The 20,994-nt window shown below is 41.5% G+C and overlaps 1 protein-coding gene across 14 annotated transcripts in view; it reads left to right on the forward strand.

Moving 5' to 3' along the window:
- Positions 1-20,994, forward strand: part of LOC115205088 (LIM and calponin homology domains-containing protein 1) — a 175,130-nt gene that overhangs the window by 130,714 nt on the left and 23,422 nt on the right. For 10 of the 14 annotated variants that reach the window (XM_029770683.1, XM_029770679.1, XM_029770681.1 and 7 more), the window contains 2 exons: positions 10,438-10,732; positions 20,040-20,474. In XM_029770683.1, the coding sequence (XP_029626543.1) occupies positions 10,438-10,732; positions 20,040-20,474 (730 nt within the window). Of the gene's footprint in view, positions 1-10,437; positions 10,733-13,963; positions 14,291-20,039; positions 20,475-20,994 lie in introns of all 14 variants that reach the window. The other 4 variants (XM_029770689.1, XM_029770690.1, XM_029770680.1 and 1 more) reach the window with 3 other exon arrangements.

The following is a 20,994-nucleotide window of genomic DNA, read 5'->3' on the forward strand; positions in this document are numbered from 1 at the left end:
TAAATAATGATTTTTGATTGAAATAATAATTGTGTCCTTCAAACTTTGCTTTCGTCAAAGAATCCTCCATTTGCAGCAATTACAGCCTTGCAGACCTTTGGCATTCTAGTTGTCAATTTGTTGAGGTCATCTGAAGAGATTTCACCACATGCTTCCTGAAGCAATTCCCACAAGTTGGATTGGCTTGATGGGCACTTCTTACATACCACACAGCTCAATATGGTTGAGATCCGGTGACTGTGCTGGCCACTCCAGCTGACTGCTTCTTCCCTAAATAGTTATTGCATAGTTTGGAGCTGTGCTTTGTAGGAGGAAATTGGCTCCAATTAAGCGCCGTCCACAGGGTATGGCGTAGCGTTGCAAAATGGAGTGATAGCCTCCCTTCTTCAAGATCCCTTTTGCCCTGTACAAATCTCCTACTTTACCACCACCAAAGCACCCCCAGACCATCACATTGCCTCCACCATGCTTGACAGATGGTGGCAAGCACTCCTCCAGCATCTTTACAATTTTTCTGCGTCTCACGAATGTTCTTCTTTGTGATCCGAACACCTCAAGGTTTTTTTACATTTATTTTAAATGTTTTTTTTATTGAATATCCAAAACATATAATAAACTTGCAGTGAAGCCACTCAACAACTACATCATACCAGTCATCCAACAGACTCCCATTCAGAGCGACACACAGAAGCATCCAGGGTCAATGCCCTGCTTAAGGGCACGTTGACAGATCTCTCACCAGGCCAAAAAACGTGAACCCAAACCCTCCAAGACCCCCCCCCCCCCCCCCCCCACACACACACAGAGTTCCCCAATAGCTGGCCCTCAACCATTCGAGACCCCTCCCACAGTCCCCCCAAGAAGAAAAATAAAAAATACAATTAATTCCATTCCCCACCCCCAAGAACCCCCCAATGCACCAACAACCAAGAGAATGAACTAAAGAGAAAAAAGAAAAAGACAGAAGAAAACAGTAAACAACAATGCAAAGAAAAGTTACTAAATCTTTTTTTTAAATAATTTTAAACAAAGAACATCAAGGACAACTAAAATAATAACAGCAATGCCCTTCCCTCAGCCCATCCCATCTATCTCTGCTGGCCACCCACTTTGGGTTTCTACGCAACACATATATTTCAACTATGCTGTGATGTTTAACGTACAATTTCAATCTATCTAATGAAATAGAATCCACAGATTGCGAGTTGAAGATAAATACTTTTACGAAGAGTATTAGTATATTAGTAATTGACTGACCCGGTCTCTCCAGATCTCCTAACAGTACTATTTCTAGGGTCAATTTTAGATCAATGCTATGCATTTTCAGCCATTCCTAAACCTGAGACCAGAAACAGGCTACCTGAGGGCAATACTAAAATAAATGGTCTATTGATTCTGTATCCTCAAAATCTGCAGAGCTTCGATGATTTTATGCCCCAAATATTCAACATTTTGTTGGTGGCAAGAATTATATATAATAATTTTAGCTGAAAAGCACAAAGTCTTGAAATTTGAGTTGTTTTATATATCAACTCATACACCCTGTTCCATGGAATCGGTACATCAAAAATCTCTTCCCAACTATTTTGCAATCTGTATGGCACAGTTGTCAACAACATCATGGTCCTCAAATGAAACTGGAATACTTTCCTATTTATGCTCATTTTATTCCTGCCCCAGTTTTTATCCTTTATATTGGGCAGACAAACCAGTTCCCTACCTCCTCCCACTGCCACCTGCCTCCTCCATTTTTGGGGTAATGCTGTAATCAATTGGTTGTACTCTTGGATTGAGCAGACCTTCCCATACAATTCTGATAACTCCATGAAGGACATAACTCTACTATTCCAATTTACAATATCATTTAAAAACAAATTACCCTTTTCAAACATCTTTCCAATAAATACAGGTATTTTATCAACCAGCACATTTGAGTTCAGCCATAATATTTGTTGTAATATTTGTTCTATCTTTTCATTGGGATGAAATTGAAATTGTAGCCAGATCTGCAATGCTTGTTTGAAAAAGTGAGATACTTTGGAAAAAAATTATCAATTAATCGAAAATGAGACATGGTAATCTGCACAAAGGCAAAAAGGCCATTTTTAAACAATGGATGAGCTTTTCTTAGTAATCTACTTGAGAACCATTTTGGGTTCAAGTAAAAGTTTTGAATAAGTGAAGCTTTTAGAGAGAGGTTTAGTGCTATTATATTTAATAATCTCAACCCACCCAATTCATATTCATTATATAGATAGGCACGTTATATTTTGTCTGGTTTAGGGTCCCAGAAAAAGCTAAATATTTTTTGCTCATATGATTTGAAAAACGAATCATCAGGAGTAGGCAGCGCCATAATTGAGTAAACTGAGATATGACTAATGAGTTAATCAGGGCAATGTTTCCATAAATAGACAGGTATTTACCTCCATGGTTGCAGGATCTTGTCTATTTTTACAAGTTTTCTATTGAAATTCATTGTGGAGAGCTTATTTATAACTTTTGTGATATGAATACCAATTATGTCTACTTCACCATCAGCCCATTTTATAGGTAAACTGCAGAGTAATGTAAAAGTTGTATTTTTTAAAGATCCCATACGTAATATTGTACACTTATCATAATTAGGTTTTAGTCCAGAGAGTACAGAAAAGTTATCTAGATCTTCAATGAGACATTGCAGGGATCTAGCTTGCGGACTTAATATAAAACTTGAGTCATCGGCATACATGGACACCTTTGTTTTTAAGGCTTGGATTTCTAATCCTCTATTGTTGTTATTGGATCTGATTTTAATAGCTAGCATTTCGATGGCCATAACGAATACATATGGTGACTGCGGTCATCCTTGTTTAACTCCTCTTGACAATTCAAAACTCTCTGAGAAGTAGCCGTTATTTACTATTTACTCTTTACTGTTGACGTTGAGACTGGTGTTTTGCGGGTACTATTTAATGAAGCTGCCAGTTGAGGACTTGTGAGGCGTCTGTTTCTCAAACTAGACACTCTAATGTACTTGTCCTCTTGCTCAGTTGTGCACTGGGGCCTCCCACTCCTCTTTCTATTCTGGTTAGAGCCAGTTTGCGCTGATCTGTGAAGGGAGTAGTACACAGTGTTGTACGAGATCTTCAGTTTCTTGGCAATTTCTCGCATGGAATAGCCTTCATTTCTCAGAACAAGAATAGACTGTCAAGTTTCAGAAGACAGTTCTTTGATTCTGGACATTTTGAGTCTGTAGTCGAACCCACAAATGCTGATGCTCGAGATACTCAACGAGTCCCAAGAAGGACAGTTGTATTGCTTCTTTAATCAGGACAACAGTTTTCAACTGTGCTAACATAATTGCAAAAGGGTTTTCTAATGATCAATTAGCCTTTTAAAATTATAAACTTGGATTAGCTAACACAACGTGCCATTGGAACACAGGAGTGATGGTTTCTGATAATGGGCCTCTGTACGCCTATGTAGATATTCCATTAAAAATCTGCCGTTTACAACATTAACAATGTCTACACAATATTTGTGATCAATTTGATGTTATTTTAATGGACAAAAAAATGAGCTTTTCTTTCAAAAACAAGGAAATCTCTAAGTGACCCCAAACTTTTGAAAGGTAGTGTAAGTTGAAGGGATTTTAATGCCTGAGATGGGAAAAACTGTTTTTCGAATATGCTAGACATATTCTCCATGCAATTGAAAAAAAATTATATTTTAAAAGTTTGCTTGTCCAAAATGCACACATAACGACCCTGATACACACAAACACACGCACACACTCACACCAACACGTGCTTTAGTATTAACATATGTGATCCCATGGTATCATACAGAAAGATATAGAAACACGGGAACATACAGTATTGAGATTCGGAATTGCATTGACCCATGGTCCAAGGTTTCTCATACAGGTCTTTACAGGAGTGATGTACCGATATTACATTTTTGGCCGATACCGATATTCGATATTTTCCTTGCCAAAAAAACACTAATTATATTAAAAATGTTAGCGGCCTTTTAAGCATTCTAGTACAGTTAAATAGTTAACACACACACATGCACGCAGTGGTCTAAGGCACTGTATCTCAGTGTAAGAGGCGTCACTACAGCCCCTGGTTTGAAACCAGGCTGTATCACATCCGGCCGTGATTGGGAGTCCCATAGGGCAGCGCACAATTGGCCCAGCGTTGTCCGGGTTTGGCCGGGGTAGGCCGTCATTGTAAATAAGAATTTGTTCTTAACTGGCTTGCCTAGCTAAATAAGGTTACACACGCACAAGCACACACACACACCACTGACCAAAAAGTAATTTTGTTGGCATTTACGTACAGTTGAAGTCAGAAGTTTACATACACTTAGGTTGGAGTCATTAAAACTTGTTTTTCAACCACTCCACAAATTTCTTAACAAACTACAGTTTTGGCAAGTCGGTTAGGACATCTACTTGGTGAATGACACAAGTAATTTTTCCAACAATTGTTTACAGACAGATTACTTCACTTATCATTCACTGTATCACAATTCCAGTGGGTCAGAAGTTTACATACACTAAGTTGACTGTGCCTTCAAACAGCTTGGAAAATTCCAGAAAATGATGTCATGGCTTTAGAAGCTTCTGATAGGCTAATTGACATAATCTGAGTCAATTGGAGGTGTACCTGTGATGTATTTCAAGGCCTACCTTCAAACTCAGTGCCTCTTTGCTTGACATCACGGGAAAATCAAAAGAAATCAGCCAAGACCTCAGAAACAAATATTGTAGATCTCCACAAGTCTGTTTCATCCTTGGGAGTAGTTTCCAAACGCCTGAAGGTACCACGTTCATCTGTACAAACAATAGTACGCAAGTATAAACACCATGGGACCACACATCCGTCATATCGCTCAGGAAGGAGACGCGTTCTGTCTCCTAGAGATGAACGTACTTTGGTGCGAAAGGTGCAAATCAATCCCAGAACAACAGCAAAGGACCTTGTGAAGATGCTAGAGGTAACAGGTACAAAAGTATCTATATCCACAGTAAAACGAGTCCTATATCGACATAACCTGAAAGCCCACTCAGCAAGGAAGAAGCCACTGATCCAAAACCGCCATAATAAAAGCAAGTCTACGGTTTGCAACTGCACATGGGGACAAAGATCGTACTTTTTGGAGAAATGTCCTCCAAATGGGTCTTCGAAATGGACAATGACCCCAAGCATACTTCCAAAGTTGTGGCAAAATGGCTTAAGGACAACAAAGTCAAGGTATTGGAGTGGCCTTCACAAAGCCCTGACCTCAATCCTATAGAAAATTTGGTGGGCAGAACTGAAAAAGCGTGTGAGCAAGGAGGCCTACAAACCTGACTCATTTGCACCAGCTCTGTCAGGAGGAATGGGCCAAAATTCACCCAACTTATTGTGGGAAGCTTATGGAAGGCTACCCGAAACGTTTGACCCAAGTTAAACAATTTAAAGGCAATGCTACCAAATACTAATTGAGTGTATGTAAACTTCTGACCCACTGGGAATGTGATGAAAGAAATAAAAGCTGAAATAAATCATTTTCTCCGCTATTATTCTGACATTTCACATTCTTAAAATAAAGTGGTGATCCTAACTGACCTAAGATAGGGAATTTTTACTCGGATGAAATGTCAGGAATTGTGAAAAACTGAGTTTAAATGTATTTGGCTAAGGTGTATGTAAACTTCCGACTTCAACTGTATGTCCCCATTACCAGTGAAACATAATCAAAACATATTTCTTTCACTTACTTGCTGTGCTGTTTCCTTGTTCATTTGTTCAGTCATTTTATTCTCAACCCGGATTTCTGTGGAATGTCATTAGGCTCTTTGCGTGTCGAAAAGATACAAGAAAAATCACACACTTTTTACCTAGCTATTACACATTGATTACACTATCACTCATATTTCATGTCACAATGATTCATCGATACGTATACTATGATGCTGGTCATAAAAAAAGCTAGCTAGTTCATGGATGCTAACAATGTTCTTCCCTAAAAACATAGCAAAATTACATCTGTTTCAGTAGCTATATAGTTAGCTAGCTTGGTGTCATCATCTAAAATAACCCTCATTTATAAGACAGTTCTTATTTGATTAATGGTCTTACCCATCTATGTGAAGCTAGCCATAATAAGGATTAGCCACAATAGTGGACTTTGCGGTTAGCCTTCAAAATAAAAGTATGCCATTGACAGTGATGCAAATGAATACAAATAGTAGAATTATGCCATAATTGAACAGATCATGCTAAACGAGGTTGGAATGTTGTTATATAAAATCAGCAAAAGACAATAATTTGTTAATTTGACAATCTGTTGTAATCACACTAGATGTATTATACTTTTGAATTGCATTGGGGGCATACTTAGTTCACTGTACAGCCTTACCTATGAATTGTGGATCAATGACATGGGGTATCAGTCTACTCAATGACACCCCCTGAACATTAGCATTGTAGCTCTTATTGTGGGACTCTGAAACAACTGTGAATTGTCAACCTATGTGTATTGAACACTATTCAGAGGAAAAACAATATTGCGTGGATGTTTTGGAGTCTGAACTCTGAGGAGGACATTGAGAAACAATATGTTGGGTATTGAGTAGACTGATACCCCATTTCATTGATCCCCAATCCTTAGGTAAAGCTGTACAGTGCAATATGAATGTCAATACACACAATAGGCTGACTGGGGAGGGGATTTCACACAGTCACAGTCCTGCGATAGGAGCTAAAACACTAATATTTGCGTAAACTCTTCACAGTTGTGTTCTGTTGGTGTCACCGAGTAGACTGACACCCCATTACATTGCTTTACATTCCAACCTTGTTTGACATTATATAGTCTAAATATGGCATGATTCCACCAATTGTAACCTTTGGCATCACTTTTAAGGTACTTTTATTTTGAAGGCAAACTGCAAATTCCATTATTGTGCCTAATCCTTATTGTGGCTAGCTTCACAACACATAACCCAGTCTGGTCGAGTATCACTAGCCAGCTGAAGCTAGCTGGCTGCTTATAACGTTAGCTTTGGGCAACAGGGTTAAGTAGCTGGCTTGCTATTTATTTTCATGAACTGAAGTTCAATTTCAATAGGCGAGTAACAAGTGGCTACCTAGCTAATACTTACTCACAAGGATTCCTAAATCATTGCTAAGAATAATGAAAATGACTGCAGTTTCTACTGGTCATTGTTTTCAGGCTGGTTGTATTGGTGCTAGCTAGGTACGAAGCTAAAGCTAGCTAGCTACCCCAGAAGTTGCAGTCGAACAAATAATGCTTTATTACCAACGCAGTATTGCAAACACATCGTTCGTGGCCGGTGTTTGCTTGTTTGCAGACTTTTTTTGTACAACTTTGACTGTGCTACTGATAGTAGTGGTGGCGCTTCGCTTGCACGTGCAAATTCAGAACACGCAACATTCTATAATAGAACTGTTATTTGACGTGTCAAATTAAAAGCTGATTTAACGGGTCAAATAGTGTTATTTGACCTGTCAAGTAGTGTTATTTCACATATATCTTTTTTGACACTTAAAGACCCAAACACCGTTCCATAGTTTGTGGAACTCTAGTAGGGTAACATCTGAAAAATAACGCACTTGGTAGTGTGTACTGGTGCTCGACCAGTCGGTCGAAGGCCAACATCACCCACAACAGAGAACGGTTGATTGTCAAGGGCAATGAATTCCATTATCTTGCCGTTAATGGTTTTCGCCTTTGAGTTGTCTCACTGAAATGTTCTTACTCATTCAAATGACTGCTCGACTTGTTGACTGCTCGATCCACACAGCAGACATTGTGGGCTAGGTTAGGAATGCTGTGTTGCACATGTAGTGCAAAATTTTACGTGGCGTCATTACGTCATGTACCTACGTTATATAGGTATGCACGTCAGCTTTGACATCGGTTTGCACATCGGCGTTAAACTAGACATCGGGCCAATACAGATGTTGGCATTTTTAGCTAATATCGGACAATTCCGATATGTTCACCGATATATCGTGCATCCCTACTTTACAGTGTATGGTACCATGGTGCACACATGTTAAAACAGTAGACCACATGTCAGTCAATATGGGCTGCATGCATGAATGGCACCTGCTTCAGTTGAAGCAGTTGAATGGTCAAACCCCTCTACTTTAGAATCGACGGTCAGTTTGAAGCAGAAGTAGCTTGAGGCCTCTTTCTAGCCTTCATCCTGCCAAAAAGTCAATGTTGGCATCCCAAATGGCACCCTATAGTGCATGACTTTTGACCAGGATCCATAAGGCTCTCGTCAAAAATAGTGCACTATGTAAGGGGAATAGAGTGCCATTTGGGAAGCTGAAAATCTCTACACACTTAGAAAAAAGGGTTCCAAAAGGGTTATTTGGTTTTCCCCATAGGATAACTCTTTTTGGTTCCAGGTAGAACCCTTTTGGGTTCCATGTAGAACCCTCTGTGGAAATAGTTCTACATTGAACCCCAAAAGCTTCTTCCTGAAACCAAAAGGGTTCTACCTGGAATCAAAAAGGGTTCTTCAAAGGGTCCTCCTATGGGGACAGCCGAAGAACCCTTTTAGGTTCTAGATAGCACTTTTTATTCTAAGAGTTTAAGTCCAAGTGAACTGGTTGACTCTAGAAGATTCAGTCTCAGCCACAGTGAATGAGACAAACAGAGGAGATTGTGTGCTTGACCTTACCTATCGCACAGAGTGTACGTGGTACTGTGCTCTTTAGGGAAGAGGGGGATACTAGGAACACATGTGGTGAACATCTTGGGGAGGAATTTACGTGGTGGAGTAGGGAGAAGACCTTGAGGGATGCGCTTCATCATGACCAGGTGTTACTGCCGACAGAAAAAGCTGATATTGTGGCAAACATTTTCATCAAATGCATTCTTTTCAACCATGGGGTGTAATTAGGTGCCTTTGAGTTCGCGAAAGAGTAAAGATGATTGATATTGTATGTGCTGTCTAATGCCCTTCAAATACTGGTATTCCAACAATTTTCAGGTTGATTTATGGTAGCAAGAGCAATACTAAAGTATCTAAAGTACCTTAGCCCATAAAAAGTTTACTGTACATTTTGTTTGAGATAACCCGGTAAGGTGCATAGGTGGTTAAAAAGTTACTTCACTGCTAGACCGGCAAGTCACATTATTATCTAGGCCATGTCCTGGGGGACTCCTGAATGTTCTTTCAATCTGATTCTTGTGGTTTATTTCCTTTTATACAGTCTATGGCTATTTCAGACTCAGAGCTCTTAAAGGGACAATCTAGAAGATGTCTTGCTGTTCAATTGTCCATTTTATTGAGGATATCTAACCATTAGGATGTTTCTAGCTTACCTGTGGACTACTTTCAGTAACATCTATCCAATTTAAGTGATTGGATAGCTTAATTGAAATGAAAACCAATGAAAGTGGCCCGATTGTGAAACTCTAGCTAGGTTTCCATCTAATTTGAGACAGATTATATATATTATTTAATTCGTAAAAAAATATGCGCATTTCGAGTTTTGTTTCCATCAAAACTGACTTTATGTACACTACGTGATGACGTAGTGCACATTAAAAAAAAACACTTTTGCGCTAAAGTTATCATGTACCAAATAAAAAACAAATTCAATGTGTTTCCATTGCATTTTCCATTCTATCAATGGTTTTGTCACACAGACTGTTGCGATAAATGGCAAACGTGTGCATGCTCTCTAAACAACAGTTCACTGATTAAGTTGACAGGTTAGGTGAGATGGATAAGCGCAAGATCATTCTTATTTGTTAATTGGCAGCATGATCATCATGTCACTAGCATACAAATCAAGACCCTCAATATTTATTGGAAAGTACTTTCACCACCCTGTGATGTTCATCATCATTTATTTAATCTAGCCTAATAAACGGTGCATGCTTTTTCAAGTCATAGTCGGACGACAACACAACATAGCATCGCGTGACTGAAAATTTACCTCGACATGGTTAATCTATCAACAATTGCGCACTAAATTGTTTCCACCGCAATTTGTCGCATAATTCATTTTACCGACACAAAAAGATACTACCATGTCAAACGGACAAATTGTCTATGAACATTTCTGAAATTGTACAGACACTTCCTGTTTCCATCATAGCTGTTGTGTTTTTTGTTGTTGTTGACAGTATAACTTTACCCGCATAAAAACTGTTTATGGAAAAATGGTTACTGATGTAGAATTTAAAAAACCTAAGCAGTTATTTCTCTTTTTTGTTTTCTGTTTTGTCTCTCTCTCCCCCCTCTTTCTCTCTCATTTCTCTTTTTTTCTTTCTCTTTCTTTTCTTTCTATTTCTTTCTCTCTCTCGCACGCTCTCACAGAGGGTGGGCCAAGGTTTCATGGTTTTAAGCAAATGAGAAGGTCTCAATAAAGACGGATCAAAAGTCAAAGTCTCTCCCTCTCTTGCACCCACCAGGCCGCGGCAGCGACTCAGAGTCCGACGTCGGACCCCACGGGGGCAGGAAGCTGCCGGACGTGCGCAAGGATGACATGCTGGCACGGCGGACCTCGGTGAGCGAGCCCAGAGTGATGGTGCCCTTCAACCAGTACCTGCCCAACAAGAGCAACGCCAGTGGCTATGTGCCCACACCGCTGCGCCGGAAGAGGGGCGACCGTGAGGGTCGGGAGGAGGACGGTGGCAGAGGGGGCGGGGGCGGCCGCAAGAGCTGGAGTACCGCCACCTCGCCCATAGGAAGCAATAGACCCTTCAGGTGAGCATTGGCGATGCAGTTGTAGTAGTGGTAGAAGGGATAGATTGAATGTTGTGGTGGTAGTAGGCTCTGTCCCAATATCCACAAGCAATTTATTGGATTCTAAGTGGAATGCTAGTATGGATATTGGATCAAAGCCATGGTGTCATTTGTTAAATGTGTTGTTGGCACTCTTTCCTCCATGGAATCTTTTACTGACCTGTATCACCTGCTACACTTTGACAGAACAATATAGACAGACCCAAGCCAATAGATAGTGTGAGTGGTTATTTCAATAGCAGTAGAAGGTCATCACTATATATGCTGGTTATAAATATTTGTCGTACAGTATATTGAGAAAGTATTGTTCACTAAAGTGATAACTGTTTTCAATCAATCCAAACGTTAGCCCAAAATGTTCACGCTAACAGCACTTTCTATGGTACCATCGAGACAAAGCAAACTCGCTTATTCTTTCTTTTCAAGAAGTGTCTAGCTTCTATACGTATCACCGATATGTTGTTTCTTCCACCAGCCCTGACACAGCACTTTAAAAACAGCTATCTCCAGCCAATTTTCCTTCATATTGTAATTCACCCATTGCACAAGGGAGACTGGGAATGTCCTGTCTGATGTGGAACACGCATGTTTAAGAAAAGGAAAAATAAAATAGAAAGTGTACAGTGGTGGCATGAAGTGATGGGCTGATGGAGACCAGATGTGTGTTTTGATTGGCCGAGACTGAAGCACTGAGAGAAAAGCCAGCAACTGGCGAGGCATTTGCTATTCAGACAAATAGGTGACTACTAAAATGTGTGACCGATTTTTGCTACTATATTGACTTGGGTTGAGTGTTGGTGGAAACTGATATCAAAACAGAGTATTGAGGTTTTCATGAAACAAAAATATGTCTTGTTCCACTCGTCTTGTAATATTTCAGTAGATGGCAAAAATGATGTGTGTGTGTATGCATGCACACGTTTGTGTGCGTGCTTGTGTGTGTGTGTGCGTGCACTTATGTGCATAAGCTTGCATTGTGCACACACACATGTACAGTCAAACATTTGGACACACCTACTCTTTCAAAGGTTTTCTCTTTATTTGTACTGTTTTCTACATTGTAGGATAATAGTGAAGACATAAACTATGAAATAACACATATGGAGTCATGTAGTAACCAAAAAAGTGTTAAACAAATCTAAATATATTTTATATTTGAGATTCTTCAAAGTAGACACCCTTTGCCTTGATAAGGTAGTCACCTGGAATGCCTTTCAATTAACAGGTGTGCCTTGTTAAAAGTTAATTTGTGGAATTGATTTCCTTTTTAATGCATTTGAGCCAATCAGTTGTGTTGTGACAAGGTAGGGGTGGTATACAGAAGAACCCTATTTGGTAAAAGACCAAGCCTATATTATGGCAAGAACAGCTCAAATAAGCAACGAGAAACAACATTCTATCATTACTTTAAGACATGAAGGTCAGTTAATCCGAAACATTTCAAGAACTTTGAAAGTTTCTTCAAGTGCAGTCGCAAAAACCATCAAAGGCTATGATGAAACTGGTTCTCATGAGGACCGCCACAGGAAAGGAAGACCCTGAGTTACTTCTGCTGCAGAGGATAAGTTCATTAGAGTTACCAGCCTCAGAAATTGCAGCCAAAATAAATGCTTCACAGAGTTCAAGTAACAGACAAATCTCAACATCAACTGTTCAGAGGATACTGCGTGGCCTTTATGGTCGAATTGCTGCAAAGATCCACCACTAAAGGAAACCAATAATAAGAAGATACTTGCTTGGGCCAAGAAACACGAGCAATGGACATTAGACCAGTGGATATCTGTCCTTTAGACTGATGAGTCCAAATTTGAGATTTTGGGATCCAACCGCCTTGACTTTGAGACGCAGAGTAGGTGAATGGATGATGTCTGCATGTGTGGTTCCCACCGTGAAGCATGGAGGAGGTGTGATGGCGTGGGTGTGCTTTGCTGATGACATTGTCAGTGATTTATTTAGAATTCAAGGCACACTTAACCAGCATGGCTACCACAGCATTCTGCAGCGATACGCCATCCCATCTGGTTTGTGCTTAGTGGGACTGTCATTTGTTTTTTAACAGGACAGTGACCCATCACACCTCCAGGCTGTGTAAGGGCTATTTGACCAAGAAGAAGAGTGATGGAGTGCAGCATCAGATGACCTGGCCTCCACTTTCACCTGACCTCAACCCAATTGAGATGGTTTGGGATGAGTTAGACCGCAGAGGGAAGGAAAAGCAGCCAACAAGTGCTCAGCATATGTGGTACCTCCTTCAGCACTGTTGGAAAAGCATTGCAGGTGAAGCTGGTTGAGAGAATGCCAAGAGTGTACAAAGTTGTCATCAAAGCAAAGGGTGGCTACTTTGAAGAATCTGAAATATAAAATATATTTGAATTTGATTACCACTTTTTTGGTTAGTACATTATTCCATGTGTTATTTCATAGTTGTGATGTCTTCACTATTATCCTACAATGTAGAAAATAGTATAAATAAATAAAAACCCTTGATTGAGTAGGTGTCCAAACTTTTTACTGGTATTGTACGTACGAGTGTGTGTCTGTGTCTGTGTGTGTGTGTGTGTGTGTGTGTGTGTGCGTGCGTACGTACGTGTGTGTGTGTGTGTGTGTGTGTGTGTGTGTGTGTGTGTGTGTGTGTGTGTGTGTGTGTGTGTGTGTGTGCACATAAGTCTAAACCTGCATGTGGGTGTGCAAGGGTAGGTCATACCATACCTATCTGAGTACGTCCATGAGTACTGTATGTGTGCATTTGTCCGTGTATTTTTGTGCGAGTATGTATTTGTGCTTGCATGACATCATGAGATTGGCCTGAGCTTCTTTCTGAGGTCATCGGGTCCCTGACTGACCAATACTGACCAGTACATTATCCTTCATTCAGCTTGTTCTGCTTTTCAGTGACTGTTCAAATGACTTGAGATTGTGTTATTATCATGTGTGATGGTTTTTCTTTTCTTTCTTTGCTCCTCCTCTTTTTCCCCATCCACCGTGCATGTTTCCATTGGTTTCTATTTACTACCCCCATTGTCATTGTCCATATGACCACTCTGTGGCTGGGTTTTGTGGTAACGGTTGTGTGTTTCACGTATGTGTTGTGGCTTTGGTTTGTGCTGTGTTGTGTCGTACCACCTGTGTCGTGGTTGCATGTTGGTGTTGTTGGGATTGCCCCTTGTGTGCGTGTGTGTGTGTGTATAACAGTCCGACTGAACTCCCCACCCTAGAAGTACCCCCAGTTATAGCCGCTATAGAGCCCCCATCCCCCGAGCCCCAAGCCCAACCCCTTCCCAAACCACAGAATCAGTCAGAAGAAGAACACAGGAACAAGGAAGAAGAGGAGGAGGGAGAAATGGAGGGGAGAAAAGAGGAGGAAGGGAAGCTGACTCCGGCATGCACTTGGAGACAGGAGTGGAAGGAGAGAGAGGAGGAGTATGAACGTCACCCCTACAACCCCCCTCAACGCTCACAGACCCTCACACTCACCCACGGGGAGACGGCTATACGCCTGACTGGGACTGCTGAGCAAAGGTGCCAATCACAGTATGCCCTAACCCCTGAAGCCTAAACCTTACCCCTTGTTCCAACCCAACAGCCCCCAGGCAAAAGTGTTTCCATTTAATAACCCCTCACCCCAAAAATCCCCAGACAAGAGACTTTCCCGTAAAGACGCTATTGGCTCATCAAGCCACGGTTCCAATGACCCCAACTTAATTAAACCTTTGCCCCAATCTTAGAATGTTTTTCCTGTAAGGTGTGTTGAACCAAGGTGCACATTTTAAAGCTTACACTGTTTTTGGTGATGACACCTTTAAACATGCCCATGCAGACACAAAGTCTTTTGCAGACAGCTATTTACACAAACTCGGAGGGATTCAGTAAACTGTTTCGTAAGAGTTTAACTTTGCCTGTTATTTGACACAGACATGACTGATGCTCATTTGGGCCCATTTGTGAGTTGAATTTGGATCCACCCTATGGATATGTCTGCTTTCTCTGGCCTCAATGATATCTGAAAACCTGGCTTGTCACTATTTTGGCTGACTAACGACACTATAAAGTGGAAATAAGACTTGTGTATAGGGCATGTTCCAAGTATGTGTCTTAAATGGCATCCTATTGCTGATATAGTACAGTACAAGGCTCTGGTCAAAAGTAGTGCACTATATAGGGAATATGGTGCCATTTAGAACACACAAATAGTTATTCTGGGGATGTCCGAGGAGCTTTCCAAACATAAGCTTTGCTGTGGTGCACTGCTTTTGTTGGTGTTGGACACACAGCTGCCCTCTCGTTCCATGTGAAAACCAAGCCCAGACGTTTGGGGTTTCGGTGTTTGCCAGGAGTCTGCTGTTTGCGATGTTTGTGGTCTTCTTTATTTTGGACGAGTCTCCCTATGTGTTTCTGGCAGATGTATTGACATACACTACCGGTCAAAGGTTTTAGAACACCTACTCATTCAAGGGTTTTTCTTTATTTTTACTATTTTCTACATTATAGAATAATAGTGAAGACATCAAAACAACTCATATGGAATCATGTAGTAACCAAAAAAGTGTTAAATCAAAATATATTTTATTTGAGATTCTTCAAATAGCCACCCTTTGCCTGGGTGACAGCTTTGCACACTCTTGGCATTCTCCAAACCAGCTTCATCATGTAGTCACCTGGAATGCATTTCAATTAACAGGTGTGCCTTGTTAAAAGTTAATTTGTAGAATTTATTTCCTTTTTAATGCGTTTGAGCCAATCAGATGTGTTGTGACAAGGTAGGGTGGAATACTATTGTTGTGACTTAGATGAAAATCAGATCTAATTTTATGACCAATTTATGCAGAAATCCAGATAATTCCAAAGGGTTCACATACTTTTTCTTGCCACTGTATATGGCAAACAGAACTCAAAACTGGATGGTGTATAGAGATAGAAGAGAGAGGTTGAAGATAGCTGAAGGATGGGACTAAAAAACAAAAGATGACTAATGTAAAGTATGCTGTGTCCGTAAAATGTATAAGCTGGAAGTAGAAGCCTAAGGGTTGGTGTCCATCAATTTACTACAATTAGGGGAGGTGTGGTAGGGTTAGGGAAAATAATAAAGGAAAATACACACACACACACACACACACACCACACACACACACACACACACACACACACACACACACACGTCGTATGGATTAGACCAAAATGCAGCGGGAATGTGTATACTCATATTTTGAGAAGGAACGTGAACACTGAACAAAATAACAAACACCGACGAAGACAGTCCTGTAAGGCTAAACGCTATACACGGAACAACTACCCACAAACACAGTGACAAAAACCCCTTACTTAAATATGGCCTCCAATTAAAAGCAACTAAGAACAGCTGCTTCTAATTGAAGGCCAAACCAAAAAACCCTGAACATAGAAATAGACAGACATAGAAAACTACTAACATTGCCCCAAAAAAACAAAACAAACACCCACTGCCACGCCCTGACTAAACTACAATAACAAACACACCACCCCCCCACCCCCAAAAGGTGCAGACCCCGGATGCACCTCAAACAAAAAACACAAAAATAAACCCCAAAACAAAAATAATCCCAAACTAAAGGGAGGGAAGGGAGGGTGGCCACCGTCACCGACGGTTCTTGTGCAACACCCTCCCCCCTTCCCAATCCTCCCCCCTACGGAGGTGGCCCAGGAGCGGGACGCAGACCCCGCTCCACCACTGGCTCACCCCACTTTGGTGGTGCCGCTAGAGCGAGGTCCCTCGCCGCCGACCCCAGACTGGGTACCCTCGCGGCGGCGACTCTGGCGGCGCCGGACTGGCGGGTGACTCTGGCGGTTCCGGACTAAAGGCCTAGTGCGTGGGGCTGGCTTTGGAGGTGCCATACTAGGGACACGCACCTCAAGGCTAGTGCGAGGAGCAGGAACAGGACGTACTGGACTGGGCTGACGTACTACAGGCCTGGTGCGCGGGGCTGGCTTTGGAGGCGCCAGACTGGTAACACGCACCAAGGCTAGTGCGAGGAGCAGGGTAAACCGGACCCTGAAAATGTATTGGAGGTCTGGAGCATACGGCCTTCCTGGCTGAGTGCTCAATTTAGCCTGACCACGCTGAGGAGCTTCCATTGATCGCACCGGCCTTTGAATGCTTTTTTGCAATACAGTGCGCATTTCCGCATAGCTCGGTGCCTTCTTCATTCGTCGCTCCCCATAATAAGCACGAAGGTCTCCATCCTGACTCTGCCCAACTCCCCGTGTGCCCCCCCAAAAATGTTTTGGGGGATGCCTCTCGGTCTTCCTTAAATCCTCCATAGCCCTGGATATACTCATCCTCATCTCCTCCCATGTCCATCCTTCTTCACAGTGCTCCTTACCCCGCTGCTTGGTCCTTTGTTGGTGGGTAGTTCTGTAATGTTCGTCGTATGGATTAGACCAAAATGCAGCGGGAATGTGTATACTCATCTTCTTCTATTGAGAAGGACCATGAACACTGAACAAAATAACAAACACCGATGAAGACAGTCCTGTAAGGCAACACGCTATACACGGAACAACTACCCACAAACACAGTGACAAAAAAAAACCTTACTTAAATATGGCCTCCAATTAAAAGCAACGAAGAACAGCTGCTTCTAATTGAAGGCCAAACCCAAAAAAACCTGAACATAGAAATAGACTAAATAGACACAGACATAGAAATATACTAACATAGAACATTGCCCCAAAAAACCCTGAAACACACTAAACAAACACCCCCTGCCATGCCCTGACCAAACTACAATAACAAACAACCCCTTTTACTGGTCAGGACGTGACATATACAGTTGAAGTCGGAAGTTTACATACACCTTAGCCAAATACATTTAAACTCAGTTTTTCACAATTCCTGACATTTAATCCTAGTAAAAATTCCCTGTCTTAGGTCAGTTAGGATCACCACTTTATTTTAAGAATGTGAAATGTCAGAATAATAGTAGAGAGAATGATTTATTTCCGCTTTTATTTTTTCATCACGTTCCCAGTGGGTCAGAAGTTTACACTCAATTAGTATTTGGTAGCATTTCCTTTCAATTGTTTTTAACTTGGATCAAATGTTTCGGGTAGCCTTCCAGAAGCTTCCCACAATAGGTTGGGTGAATTTTGGCCCATTCCTCCTAACAGAGCTGGTGTAACTGAGTCAGGTTTGTAGGCCTCCTTGCTCGCACACACTTTTTCAGTTCTGCCCACAAATTTTCTATAGGATTGAGGTCAAGGCTTTGTGATAGCCACTCCAATACCTCAAATTTCTTGTTATATATATATATATATATATATATATATATATATAGTGGATTGGAAACTATGCAGACATTTACATTAATAGAAACCACAATTACTTGAATATTAAAGCTGAACCACCCCCTAATTTTTATTTTTTAAAGGACTGTTCTATGGATGACATTTTGTGAAAATCCCCCAAATCATGGTCTTTTTGGCCTGGGTTTCGTGAGTAATCACTCATGTGGCCCTTAGAATGTATCTTTGGCTACTGTTGTTCTCTTATCCAGAGCGTCTCACAGTCGGTGCTTTCAACTAAAGTAGGTAGCAAGTTACCGCAAATGTGTATTACGACAGAGTATTTGAGATGCACAAACTCAAATGGCATTCCTTTGTTCCCTTTTTTTCTGGATAGATGGTTGTTAGATTATCTCCCTTTGACAGAGATTGACCTTTTGACCTGTGAAGAGTGTATTTTGCTGATTGAGTGTTGGAGTATAATCAGATATGTTAGCTATTCATTCATCACCTAGGCAACCTAGTTCTATGGCACTGGTTGGAGATAATCAACAAGTCACCATGCTGCCCTTGTGTAGGGTAGACACACGTTGGTTGTTCATGCACACACACACACGTTGGATGTAAACACACCCTTGCACACACACACACGCGCGTGCACACAACACAACAAATACTTGCCATAGTCTAGCTAGCCTACCCGTGCTGTATTACAGTATTTTACACACCCAGAAAAATGTACTGTAATTCAACACACAGGGAGCATGTGAACCCACCCTCAGAAAGTAGGAAATGAGGGGTCCTTCCGCCGCCTGACCCCCGGTCGTCAATAGCTTCTATACCCACAAAGTCATAAACCCCGCTAATTTCTACAGTTTCTCTTCTTAAAATTAGATTTTAAACCTAACCTAACCTAAACCTTAACTTTAACCGTAACCACAATATGAATATTAAGACCAAAAAGCACATTTTTTTTGTGACTGTTGAATCTGGCTTTGTGGGTGTAGAAGCTAGTGACGACCAGGGCGGGAGTCACATGATGTGTCTTTCTCAATGCCAGGCAGAATCTATTCAAGTACTATTTAAGTTAACTGTGTGTGTGCGTCAAACAAAGAATAATGTTTGGGGGGGGGGGGTTACCAGAACAGCTTAGATATAGCTGTTGTGGGTTTTCTCCCAATACTTTCTTTGTGAGTCACTACTGTTTTTTTCTGCTTTCGTTCACCAACCTATGTTCCACATCTAATGTCTCACTGGGCGAAAACTGTTTGAATCAACATTGTTTCCACGTCATTTTCACCCAACTTTTAACTGAAATCCAATGGCATGGTGCCATTTTTCGTTGATTTCACGTTGAATTCAGGTTGGCAACTTATGTTCGCAACTCAACCAAATGTAAATCAAAACTAGATGTTGAACTGAGTTCCGAGACAATGACAAGGTCTTTATATTATGACTAGCGATGGGCACGGTTTTTCGAATTTCCGGATATCGAAACAATATCTTTGATTACTTGAGTGAGTGTTCATTTGTGGCGAGAAATAAATGGTAGGCCTGTTTTGACAATGCTTTGTTATAAATTAAATTACATTATCCTTGTGACATTGTTACCTACAAGGATATACAATGACATTTGCAATACTTAATTTGATTAAACAAACTTTTGAATGTACTGTGTTGAGCTACTGCTGCGCATTTCGAGCTCTGGTCTGCCCTGACATCGGTATGCTATTTTCCCCCACTTCAGATATCAATTACAGACACGCACCTAACAGAGTTTCCACAAAACCTGACACAGAATCAGTTCTCATCATGGCGAAAATCAGACATCTCTTTCACTGTTCTTTTTAGCCAAAAACTAAGGAGAAAAGCAACATTCTGCTGTTTTAAAATCATTTTGAATATCCAGATATCCCCAAAAATGTAATGATATTATTTGAATAGTAAAATCATGTCAAATGGCTTTCCTTAATGACAACCTTGGTCAATGCTAACCAAACCACTCTCTCAGCAGTAGCCCCGCCCGCTCATGCTCCGAGGAACTATACCGCCTGTCGTCCCTGACAACCAGCCCCATGACGACCTCCATCGTCGTGACGAGCCCCCACAGCGCCGGGGCCAGCCCGGAAACAACCAGGAAGTTCCCTCCCCCTCCCATGATGGACAGGGAGGAGGCAGGTCCAAAGAAGGTGGGGTTGGCCATATCCCTGGCGACAGACACAGGGAGGTACAACGACATGTGGGCTCGCCCCGCCCTTACCTCGCCGAAACACAGCAGCACTACCGGTCCAAGCCACTTCCTGCCCGTTCCTGCAGCCAGGGCAACCACGACGCTGATGGTCGCCTGCCAGGGTCACATGGGCAAGTCGGAGGTTGAAGGTCGCGTGTGCGACAAACCGGCGGTGGCGAGACGTCCATCTTGGCTTGACGATGACCTCCAGCCAATGTGAGCCTGTCGTCCATCGACTAGGATTGAGTGACCGATACAAAATTCTCTGTTGTCTAAGAGAGGAGCATCACACCTTAATGGCCATAACTTATTGCGTTTCTCCCGGCCTACATGGATCAGATACTGGGAACTACATTACCCATGATCTTTCAGAAAACATTTAGAAATCCTGCTTCATACGCATGTGGCCGTGACCTCGAGCAGTGATGCACACCTCTGGATGGCATATGTGAAGATTGCATGATCTTTCGCAAGTGGCAGAATTAGATCATTTCAGTTGCTTTGACCCGAGCAGGCTAAGGAAAGAGTTTAAAGTCTGAATGAAGTGTGTTGCTTTTGGATGCATGGACGCTAATACTTTCTTTTTAGTATTTGATTTGTTCATTCGGGTTTTTATATTTTTGAGCATGTGAGCAAGATATGACGGTGACCTGTCATAGATGTGACCTTTTAATAACCTTGCATGATGACCTTTGACATTGACCTTTTCCAATACACACTGTTTGAAGCAACTCCC

The sequence above is a fragment of the Salmo trutta genome, chromosome 13 (genome assembly GCF_901001165.1).
Source record: "Salmo trutta chromosome 13, fSalTru1.1, whole genome shotgun sequence".
NCBI lineage: Eukaryota > Metazoa > Chordata > Actinopteri > Salmoniformes > Salmonidae > Salmo > Salmo trutta.